This window comes from Idiotropiscis lumnitzeri, chromosome 17 (assembly GCF_059441095.1).
Source record: "Idiotropiscis lumnitzeri isolate Australia: NSW breed Sydney's pygmy pipehorse chromosome 17, RoL_Ilum_1.0, whole genome shotgun sequence".
In the NCBI taxonomy this organism is placed as follows: domain Eukaryota; kingdom Metazoa; phylum Chordata; class Actinopteri; order Syngnathiformes; family Syngnathidae; genus Idiotropiscis; species Idiotropiscis lumnitzeri.
The window spans coordinates 17,140,062-17,151,385 of NC_142407.1; the positions used below are offsets into that span (position 1 = coordinate 17,140,062).

The 11,324-nt window shown below is 47.6% G+C and overlaps 1 protein-coding gene across 3 annotated transcripts; it reads right to left on the minus strand.

Moving 5' to 3' along the window:
* Nucleotides 1–438: 438 nt before the first annotated feature.
* On the minus strand, nucleotides 439–11,077 carry LOC148320680 (lissencephaly-1 homolog A-like). Of its 3 annotated transcripts, none has more exons than XM_088278978.1 (11): nucleotides 10,747–11,077; nucleotides 8,814–9,046; nucleotides 7,638–7,722; nucleotides 6,354–6,428; nucleotides 6,065–6,271; nucleotides 4,265–4,433; nucleotides 4,102–4,204; nucleotides 2,716–2,944; nucleotides 2,532–2,633; nucleotides 1,747–1,903; nucleotides 439–1,062 (listed from the first exon to the last, which is right to left on the minus strand). In XM_088278978.1, the coding sequence occupies exons 2-11, from the start codon at nucleotides 8,843–8,845 to the stop codon at nucleotides 989–991; spliced, it is 1,233 nt and encodes a 410-aa protein (XP_088135104.1). In that variant the 5' UTR covers nucleotides 8,846–9,046; nucleotides 10,747–11,077; the 3' UTR covers nucleotides 439–988. The 3 variants fall into 3 exon arrangements, with proteins under 3 accessions (XP_088135104.1, XP_088135105.1, XP_088135106.1); XM_088278979.1 differs by having other exon boundaries at nucleotides 10,601–10,748; XM_088278980.1 differs by lacking the exon at nucleotides 10,747–11,077 and adding an exon at nucleotides 10,177–10,591.
* Nucleotides 11,078–11,324: the final 247 nt, after the last annotated feature.

Sequence of the window (11,324 nt, forward strand, 5' to 3'; positions counted from 1 at the left end):
AGGAAATAAATGATTAGCCATTAGCAAGGTTATCTCCACGAATTAAAATCATTTTAATTGACGCTGTTATTGATCGCAAATAAGCGTCTCACCTTCCCCTTAGGGCGTGTGTGCGTGTGCGTGTGTGGTGGAGGCGGAGCTGTAGAACAACGAGGCATGAAAGTGGGCGGAGCCAATTGGGAAGGGGAGCACGTTACATGCACGCGAGCTGTTCGGGGTTAAAGGGGGAGCGTAGTGACCAACGACAAGGATGAATGCAAGCTCGTCATCACTCGTGGCTGTGCTGACAAGAAGCAACTAGCACACATACTTTTGACATAATCAGATCCGTGTCACAAGGATCCACCGGTGCGACCGCTGACGAAGCTCCAACTTGCTTTTTTTCTTTTTGCCATTCGCTATAGTGAAAAAAAAGAAAATGCTAGCACACGCCCAAAGTGCTATTTACATTTTATTTCTTTATCCTGAAAGCATCACATCCACAAATGGGATCTTAGCTCTTCGTGACAATGTGCGTGCGTGCGCGTGCGTGAGGAGGCAGCGAGCACTGGACAACACTCGAAGACAAGCTGCAAAGCGACTAGATTGGCTGGGGGCGGGGCGAGCGCGAGCACGCGCAAATGGGGCGTTACGGTCGTTGTGCGTTCAATACAATACAGTCAAACATGACCTCGCTCGCACCCACTTTGCGCACAGGCCGACTCACGCACGCTAGCGACACACACAAACTTTCAGATGAGCCCGGGCCCACCGAAGGTGCCATTTTGTGTGGACAAGCTGTCAATCATCTGGCACTTTTCGCCAGCCAACGGCGTCATGGGCAGTGAAAGGGGGCCTGGCCTATGAAAAGCAGGACGTGATTGGTCATGCAGTGATGTTTAATGAGCTACACGCGAGCACGCACACACACAACGTCGCAAATGTACATAGGAGGGCAACAGTCATCTGGGGGCGGGGTTGTGATTGTGGGCGGGGCCAGGAAGTGGACTCAACGGCACTGCCAAACTTTGACTGTCTGGTCCACGCTGCCTGTCACCATGTAGGGGGCGCTCTTGTGGAAATCTGACAACAACAAGAGGAGGAAGAAGAAGCATGATCGTGTTGTTTGCGCAAATAAAACACCATCAAGCAGCAACATCTCCCCCCACCAATCAATCACTTTCACATTTTAGGATTTGACTGCTTTTGTTAAGGAAGGATTGTGAATTCTTTTGCGTAAAAAAGTTGGATGACTTGGGTGAAAGGTGTCAAAGATGAGCAAGAAAATGACCTTGCCCCAGTTGCTTTAAAAGCTATTTTAAAGAATAAAACTTTGACGGGCTAAACTTCCCAAAAAATTGCCTTTTTTTTTTTTTTTTTTAAATGACCTAAAGTGTGTCGACATGAATTTAACTGCCGTGTAGAATTTGAACGCGTTTTTAATTGTAAAAGAAACCAAAAAGGATGTCATGACTGAACAAAACAAAAAATAAAGATGTCTTGATAGGGAATTTGAAGACATCCAAAGAGTCCAAATGCATTTTGTTGCTCAACTTTGCACATCTGATGATTATTCCTTACATGGGCAATCAGTCACAAAACAAACGGCATCAATTACTCCAATGATTAAAAGGGTTCAATGACTGAAAGTGACATTTGGAAGAGGGGAGGCGAGGGGGGGGGACAAAAACATGTTCCATTTAACAGCGCACACCCAGCAGCAAGGTGCAAAATGAAAATGCGTCCGAGGGCAAAGCGGCCACTGACCCAGAGAGGTGACAAAGTGCTCGTGAGCGCTGAGCGTCTTGGTGCAACGTTTGTTCTTGTAGTCCCAAACCCGCAAAGTCTTGTCGTCGGCGCAGCTGAGGATGAAGCCGCCGCCGGGGTGCACCAGCACGCCGCGCACCCAGTTGTCGTGGCCCACCTGCGGCGCACCAACAACAACGCAAATGATTCGTCAGCATTTAAGGGCTTGCTTTTCTGCAGCAAAATCAGTCTCGCTAATATCGCGTCAACATGAAGGCAACGCAAACGGACAAGTCAACAGGGAGAGCTGTGATGGTCAAAATCCAACGAGGGAGGAGAGAAAAAAAAAAAAAAAAAAAAGAGAACGATGACAAATAGACAAAAAACCCACGCCCTTCTCTCTGCCCTGAAATTCTGTGGGCGTGTCTACTAAACGACCCGCAAGCTCAAAAGACAATCAAACCCAAAGCAAGGCCACCGAGCCACTGCAAGTCGTTCGAGTGACTTGCAAACGGCAATTTCCCAATTCAAAGTCACGCTTTCTCAAGAGGCGATTTAATTGTCCAGCGGACCTGATTTTTGTTTCTTGTTTGGGCTGCGTGTGTACTGTTAAGTAGTACGTTCTCGACACCGATTGGCTGTCGCCGATGACTCGGCAAACAAGCGGATTGAGTGACGTGGCCCCCCCCCGATATTGACGGAAGCCATTTCTTTGGAATCATTTTGCAAGCTGAACATGTTCGGAGAATAAGAATAAAATGTTAAGAAGCGAGTAACAGGCGGTGGGCGGCATCACGTGTACTCGCCAAAGTCATGATGCAGATGCCGATGGTGACGTCCCACATCTTGATGCTTTTGTCTCTGGATCCAGAAAGGAGAAAAGGTCCGGGCTTGCCGCTCTTCGTGTTCTGCGATCAGACAACGGCAAGCGTGAGGAGGCAGCGCTTGACGGGCATCCCTGCGGCCTCGCGGCCTCGCGGCTCCGCCTACCTCAGAGCCGGTGGCCTCCAGAATGGCGGCGTGCGCGCTGTCCGGGGCCCACGAGACGCACTCCACCACGTGCTCGTGCTCGCACAGTTCCGCCTTGCACTCTTTGGACGAGACCACCCACACGCGCACCGTCTGGTCGTTGGAGCAGCTGGCGATCAGCGAGCCGTCCTGGTTAGGCCGCACCATGCGCACCCACTCCCGGTGGCCCGTGAACGTCTTCACGCAGTACCTGATCCCACACAAGACAGGTCCACAAGGTCTCCAGTCTTAAATCCTGGCAAAGCACCCGGAAAAAGCACATAATCCTCGCGCAAGTCTGAAGTTCGGAGTTCGCCAGGCTAGCGTGATAGATAACGAGCAAATGGAGGAGGAGCCTGTCGTGTGGATCCAAACGACTTAGCTTCCCGTCAGGCTGTGTGCAAACATCACGAGCCGAAGCGGAGGCTCCGCAAACCACCCCACGTAACGCCTGCGTCTTTTCCACGCATCAACTTGCAAGGCGAAAAGCCTCAAGGAAAGTTGGCCTCATTAGTTGAGCGCCCTCCAGTGGTCATTCCTAAATGAAGATATAGTTTTTCTTTCACAACTGTGCAGGCGCAACAATTGACTCATTGGTCTACAAAAAAACTCAACAAGGGAGAAGCACTTTGCAAAGTGGCTCGTTGTTTTCAGAACTTGGTCCAAATGTTGGCCATAGCCACGCTTGCATTCATTTGGATGAAAAGCCTGATTGGAATAAAAATGCTTCATGTTTGGAATATTCCGACGCAATCAAGATTTGATTTCGATTCGAGGGGGACGGTTTAACTGAAGCACTGTGGGACTATTAAAGGACATCTTTATGACGATTGATCATTCCAACAGCACGCGTGGAAATTCCGGATCCAAAACGTCTTTACCGCGCATGCCTGTGACGTTGGCAGACACGCAAATTAGCCCAAGCAGAGCGAGTCAAAGACGCGGGCGATGCAAGAGCGAAGTGAAAAGTGCGGCGTGGAGAGGACATTGCAGCTCCATCAGGAAGTGTGAACTCCACGTAAACAGCGCAAATGAGAAAAAGACGCCAAGTATTTGGTTGCAATCCAAAGTCGTCATCGGGTCAGTCCGAATTTTAATTCAAGAAAGTGATTCTGACACATTACCGCATCATCATCAGGTGTGCACGTTTTCTGTACTTTGGATTTGAACTCGTGTCGCGTTCTTCAAGAAAAGCCACGGACATGAGCATTTCTTTTTCTCTGATTCATCCGAGAGCAAAAAAATTAATCGCCGATGCAATTTGGCTCCTGCTTTGTGTGGCGCCTTCGGACCGGACAGTAGCGTCAGCGTGTCACACTCCTAAGGGAAGGATAGCGTGCGTGCGTGCGTGCGTGCGTGCGCGCGTACCCGGTGGCCACCTCCCACATTTTGATGGTCTTGTCTCGGGACGCCGACACGATGTGGTCGGCGCTGGGCATGATGGCAACGGACGACACGTTGTGGTCGTGGCCTGCACATCAAGCAGTTGATTGAGTGCAACCACACGGCGAGAGCGAGCCAGCAAACCCACCGCGCATGGTCCTGATGCACTGGAAGCCGTGGAAGTCCCAAAGTTTGATGCTCATGTCGGCCGAACACGAAGCCAGCAGCTTCCCCGTCTGGTCGAAGGAGACGTCCTGAACCGAGTCCGTGTGGCCCTTCAGCGTGCGCTCAAAGTTGCCCGCCTCGTAGTCCCACACCTGGCACACGACGACACAACACAAAGTGGATTGAGCACCGTCGCCCCCGGCAACGAGAGCGTCATTCTGCAGTGAAGATGAGGAAGTGACACCTGGCGCACCGGCATCACTTTTGCAGCGGAGACCTTTGACCTTTGCAATCGTAATCCCGATAGTTGCCATCTCATTTCATTCGAGGTTTTCCTTTGACAAAAAGCTCGAGTTCTACACTTTCAGGTGAGAAACGAGCGTTTTGGCTGCGGCAGACAGTAAAGGTTTTGTATTTCGTTTTAGAGCACGCTGAGCGCCTCCTTGTTTAAAACGTTACTTGATAGTGGGGGCGTATATTTTGTCGTTGTTGCTGCTGTGCACGGGCTTGCAGAAATAAAATCCGTACTGCCGCGGCGCAAGATCTCTTGGCAGCGAACACGCAAGCAGCGGTGAAAGAAATCACTTCCAGGACAAAGAGCGACAGCGTAACACTTGGGTTTTTTTTTTTTTTTTAAATCACTACTGCGTGACCCACTTTGCGAATGTGGGGCACAAACCGCAGCTTTGACAATCTTGAAATGGCGTTGTCTGAGATCGCAATTTCGATCCCAAAATGACCAATTGTTCAGTCCTAGTCTGTATATGCCGGCCGGGCTTTGCTTTTCCTGTAAGCCGACAGTTTAGCAAAGGCGATTTCTATTGAAGTCCATTCGGGATGTAAAGATTCATCGAAAATCAATTTAATATCTGATAAAAATATGCATCGATATAAAAAATATAAATAAAGGATCGATTCGCAACGGCGTTGCCTCCTAAAATATTTTGGGAAAAATAAATGGGACAACAATTGCATTTTGTTGAGCAATGTTATTTACGAGTTTCATGATAGGCATCGCGGTCGACATTTTTCCCTCTCCCTCGCTCTTATTTTTTAGGCAAGCGTCACATTTTCAATGTGCAGATGATATTATGCATACTAGATAAGCAAAACAAAACGGTTTGTATTCAGGTTAAACAAAGACAAAATAAAATAAATTAAGTGATGATTTTAGTTTCCTTTAGCACGGCGCATTTCATTCGTATGATTTCAGCCCCTTCTACGAATAAAAAAATGGATTGGTGCTCAAGAAACGTGAAATATGTTTACAAGTATTTCTTTTAGTATTTACAGGTTGTTTCATAATAATAGCGCAACTTGGCAAAGTGTTTCGTTTTTGGTTCCATTCAAAATGCACAAAACATTTCGACACTTGCGCCAAATATCAAAATGAATTTCGTTTGTGGATCGCTGCAGCATCGCACGATCGCACGCAGACACGCGTGGCAGCAATTAAAATGAATAAATTATCGAATCGAATCGGGGCTTGAGTGAATGGTTACATCCCTAATGTCCATTGTGATAAATGTTGAAATCAAATTATAGCCCAGCGCAAGTTTGAGACGATGTTCTCCTGCCACTGACTGAAGAATGAAAAGAGGATCAAGTAAAAAAAAATAAATAAAAAACGAGAATGTGGCGTTTCTTTTGGTGTGGAGGTCGACCCGGCAGGTGACATGTCGCTGTCTTGAAAACGGAAGGAACTTGAGCAAGTGAGCGCAAAGAGCGTTTGCAGGCTGCGACGCGGTCGCCTCGCTGAGGAAAGTAAAGCCGACGCACTGACCTTGATGGTGGCGTCCTCGGAGGACGTAACCATGACGGAGAAGACGGGATGGAAGACGACGCTGGTGACGGGAGCGCGGTGGCCGCTGAGGGCGTACCTCTCCGGGGGGCGAGGGATCCAGTCTTTGGGGTCCCTCTTGAGAGCCGCGGGCCCGCCGTGCGTCATCTCCTCCTTGGCTTCGTTCAGCTTCGACTCCAACTCCATCACCTCCAAACAAAGCCGAGCAAAGTTGACGCTCGCTCGCTCGCTCGCTCGGCACGAGCGGCGCCGCAACCCACGTGGCGCTCACCTTCTTCTGTAATCGGATGATGGACGTCCACTTCTTCTCCAGAAGCCCGGCGTACTTTTTGTCCACATCTTCATTCTGGACATCCAGTGCACACGTTAGCGCGGGCGGACTTCAGTCATGCAAGCATTCATGCCACGAGATCATCCAAAGGCTGAGTCGTACTTTTGATGTATCACACGCACACGCACAAGCACGTGCACGCAACACAACAAAACCATTGTGAACAAACACCGTCCTTCCGTCCATCCCTTCGGATACACGCGAGCATGTGTCAAAACGCCACAACAAAGCGGCAACTCGTGGCCAGGAGGTCAAACTTTTTGTTTCAAAAGGCCGCGACCATGATGACTTGCGTAGCCATCCTTCACCCAAAAAACATTTGTTCCTTTTAACAAGATTTTGAAAACAAAACCAAAAATAAATATATCAATCAGAAACATAGCGTGTCACATGAAAAGGTGCAGACCTTCAAAGCACAGGAGCTATTATTGTAAAAATGCAGACAATTTGGGATGAGGCGGTTCTTTTGCGAGTTGTTAAAAATGCTTCACGTAAGGCAAGACCTCGTGCAGTATTTGCCGTCAAGTAACATTTACCATTTGTGTCATTTTATATATGAAAGCGCTTTTTCTTTTCAACTAAAAAACATTTGACATGTTGTACTACTGTACATTTTCTTTGTAATAGTAAAAGTTAAAATATAAAATGTAAAAGTTTCGAAGTAAACTTTGTAAATGTAAACTTGGATGTGAAAAAAAAACAGCCCCTTAACAAACCTAAATTGATGAAAAACTATTTATTTGTAGAAGCATTATTTGTGCAGATCTCAAAACTCTCTGTTGCAAATATTTAGGAAGAGATTATAAATAAATAATACACGTTTGACATCATGATAGGTTAGCGTGACCTGTTCATTATAATATGCTGCTGATTTGTGAACGTGGGAGGAGCCTTCAAAAAAATTTGAAATGAAGAAAAGGCAGTTTTGACAATCTGGAACTAACATTGTCTGAGATGAAAAAGCAGGATTATGGGATGCACGGGCGCCTCATTTTGCGCATGTATTAAATGCGTCCAATATTTTGACGCAATTACCAAAATTAATTACGGCCCGTTAACGAGAGAAGTGTGACAGCAGTAAAAAAAAAAAAAAATGTATCTGTCATTGGTTGAATCAAAATTTTAATACTGGGAGGGGAGTATTGGCGAGTACACAAGAATTTGAATAACGTATTTTCACGAGCATAAAGCGCACTCACAGAACAAAGTCCAAAAGTTACTGACCATGTCCAAGTCGGCCTCCTTCTTGAAGGTGGAGTACGCGCCGTCGTAGCCGTTGGAGCGCAGATAGTCAGCGATGGCTCGGCATCTGCTCCGGAGCCACGTTGCCATGGAAACCACACACACACACACAATTAGGAAGTAAAGCACCGATTTCTATGCAAAGGGTGCATCGATATTTCAGCAGTCTCGTCTAAATTTGGGGGCTCCCTCCGCGCTGACGAGGAAAGCTCAGACGAAAAGCAAACGGCAGGGGCAGAAACACACAAAGATCATCGGCTCGTTAGGCAGAAAAAGTGATCAGATGCTGCCTTATGCACACATTGTGTTTAAACACAAAAGATGTGCTTGTTCATTTATTTTTTTAAACAATGCTAGCCGCTAAATTAGCATGGACTTTGGGAGCGATATTCCTTCAAAAAGAAATATTCACAGAGGCAAACACACAGCCAAGATAGGCCAAATTGTTGCTCACGTGCACAAAACAACATTCAAAGTGCGCACCCCATATGTCCTCGTATTTATTCGCGCACAGCAACACGCTGCCACAGAAAGGACAAAGCACACGACAGCTAGCATCAGTTGTTCTTTGTTTTCGATTGCTATTCATCTAGCGCCATATTCTTGAATACCTTCCCCCTAATTTATCTTCTCAATTCATTTAAAGTTACTTTTTCAATGATTCTGGGAATTTTCCTCCTCCAAATTCAAGGAAACAAAGATGGAATGAAAACGCAAGCGGCTTGAATTTCACATTTTTACAAAGCCATTTTGTACTTGTTCAACGTGAAGATAAGAACGGCCGTGTGGAGACGGCGACGAAAATAGCTTGGAGACGCTCAGCTTTGGAAATTAATCAATTATTGTTTTCTTAAGAGCAGCGCTTGATCCTTTTTTGCTGGTCAGTCAACCCGCCCACCGACCACAATCTCGGCACCGGTCCAGCCTGGACCCTCCGGCCTTATTCATAAAAATATGTCAGCCCTTGACCCCATTTCGGCGACCGTGATGCCCCCGGGATGGATTGCCCAGCTCTGCTTAAGAGTGATTGCAATCAAAAATGATTGGGATTCGGACTTTTTCCATAATCATCCAGTCCTGGTATACACACACACACACTCATTATCGTACAGTCTCCATACACTTGCCTCACGTGCCTCGTCACGCGCACACACTTACAGTTCATCTCTTTGTCTCTGTGATAGCACCATGACGACGGGGTGGGGGACGGAGGGGAGGCGGGGGGGCTGTCGTCTATCGTTGAAGGAGCCGAGGCGTGTCAGGCGAGCTCGGGAAGGACGCGTGAAGCACGTCAATCCTCGCACACAGGAAGCGAGCGGACGAGAAGACAGGAAGCTGCGTGGAAAGGAAGTCTTGGTCTTGGTCAGCACTCAGCGCTCGCTGGTCAGCACCTGAAGGAAGGAACAGTCGGAAATGACTCACTCATTCCCCAAAGCTTACGGGAGGATTGTTGGAGAGTGAACCTAAACTGCTCCAAAAAACCTTTGGTGGCAAATGATTGGCCAATTGCAATGAAAATCATTGAAATTCAACATCAGGGTTCTGTGGAGGAAAACGAGGCTCATGCTAACGATGCTAACGATGCTAACGAAGGCACGCAGGGCCTCAGCTACATAGGCGGCGACCAAGACGAACCGGCGTCGGCCTGAGCGTCTGACGTTAAGGAGCGCAGCCAACAACAAAAACAGCAAAGTGGCAACTTGCGCATGCTTTCAAGAGTCGGGAAGCAACCGTTTGTTCCACTTCAACATTTAAGAACAACGTATCCATGACAACCACAGTCCCATCACAAAATTCAAAGCGAAGTAGATTCATCAGAAATAGAAGACACGGACATCCAATCTCTGTGATGGGCTGCAGCGGTACAGATAATGGATGGATGGACATCCAATCTCTTTTCTTGGTTTTAAATTGAAGATCGTCGAACGTGACATTGCAGTCGTAAAGATAAGAACGCATCAGTGAACGTTGACCTGTCACGTCACGATTATGGTTGCGCTCTGACGTGATCTGGAAAGTTCAACTTTGACGCCAGTCAAGTGAAGCTGCGGAAGGAATTGCAAACAGACATGTGTCGTGTGCATTTTGTGCTTGCTCCACACTGACATGTCACGAACAAATTCTGCGCCCTGCAAGCAGTTCATGTCGTTTGTAATGTGCAAACGACCTCCTCACATTTTGAACACTAAACGCAAACTGTCAATTGCGTATTTTTGGTCTGAGCCCAAAAATGGAAGTGAGCAATGTCCGAATGTTTCAGTTGGCTGTGTTTGGTTTGAACAAGACAAGTCACTTGTTTGTTTTTTGATTGCCCATTCAAAATGACGTCTCCACATGCCTTCTTCTTCTTCTTCTTTCCTTCCTGGCGATCATCACGAATTTTTGCCTCCCTAATCAGCTTGCACAGTAAAAGTTGCAAAGTTGCTAGGGCCGAGCACCACCCAAACAAAACGACGCCCTTTTTGGCTGACATGAGCTCAGTCGCCTGCACCTGCCAGACGACGCCAGCTTGGCAGCTTACCTGCAAAAGTCACGACGGCGTTTCCGACTTCTGCTCTCGCGTTGACAATATGCACACAACGACGTCAACCTGGCGCCGCTTGAATTTTTGGCGAGCCGTGCACCAAACGGGGCGTCACTCACTTGTCAGCCACACACGTGACGTCAACCTTTCGAGCTGAGCTCGCGAAAGGGAAACTCGTCCGAAGACGTCAAACAAAATTGACATTTGCAAGCCGGTCGCCCGGCCGGCGCCCACGCTTGGCTTAGCTAAATTTAGCTTAGCTTAGCATGGTTTCATCATAGCTTCCCACGTCACAACTTTTAACCGGATGCTAACTACACGCGACAATACAAAAGCAAGAAATAGTTAGCGATTAATCGCTCGTCGTGAAACTTGACCACTAAAACGTTTCGACCTAAAAATAAAAAATAAAGGAACTAACCAGCTAGCCTAGCCGAGCCGATCTTGTGGACGCGCCACCAATTTGAGACAGGCGGGGGCGCGCACTGCGAACAGGCAAAAACGTCGCCCAAAGCCCTCCCAAAGAGGGCCTCTCGGCGAGGACAAAAAGACGCCCCAGCGACTCACCCGCGGACAAACGTCGGCGTTCATGTCCTCTTGGAATGCTCGTCGATTGCGGAAAAGCGCTGTTGGGCGGCGCTGTCCCGAACAAATGTAGATCTCCTATCGCGGGAGCGCGCACGTACGAAGTGAAGGTTTCAGTTTGGCGCCATTATTGTCGCAAAACCATGTACAAATGTAGATTTCAATCTAAAACGATGTAAAAAGAATCCGTATTTGTAACCACAGTCACAAATGTGTAATATGAAGATGCAAGTGTGTGACTGAAGTCACAAACGTGTGACAAAAATCTGCAAATGTGTGCAGGCGCAAACACAATCTTAAATGCGTCACCTTTGGGCCTCTTCTTCATTGGCTGCGTTCTTACATGTGACTTTTGAAAACACGTGTTTGACACAAACTTGTGTGCGCGCGCGCGCGTGTGTGTGTGTGTGTAGGGGGGGCGGTATCCGTAGCTACACTTTCAGACCACAAGGGGGCGCTCTGCGCATATGTTAAATGATTAAAAAGGATGCACGTCGATCTTTAATCTGGGCAAATTTGTCTATAACCCGCCTGTCAAAGTCCAACAATTTACGAATTTT

What these genes read in the sequence shown, in the direction of transcription:
- LOC148320680 (XM_088278978.1), bottom strand. Translation starts at nt 8,845, where the DNA reads ATGGTGCTATCACAGAGACAAAGAGATGAACT. An exon ending in TGGAGGCCACCGGCTCTGAG is followed by an intron (nt 2,634 to 2,715) that starts GTAGGCGGAGCC and finishes GTCTGATCGCAG; the next exon opens with AACACGAAGAGCGGCAAGCC. An exon ending in GCATCTGCATCATGACTTTG is followed by an intron (nt 1,904 to 2,531) that starts GCGAGTACACGT and finishes GGTGCGCCGCAG; the next exon opens with GTGGGCCACGACAACTGGGT.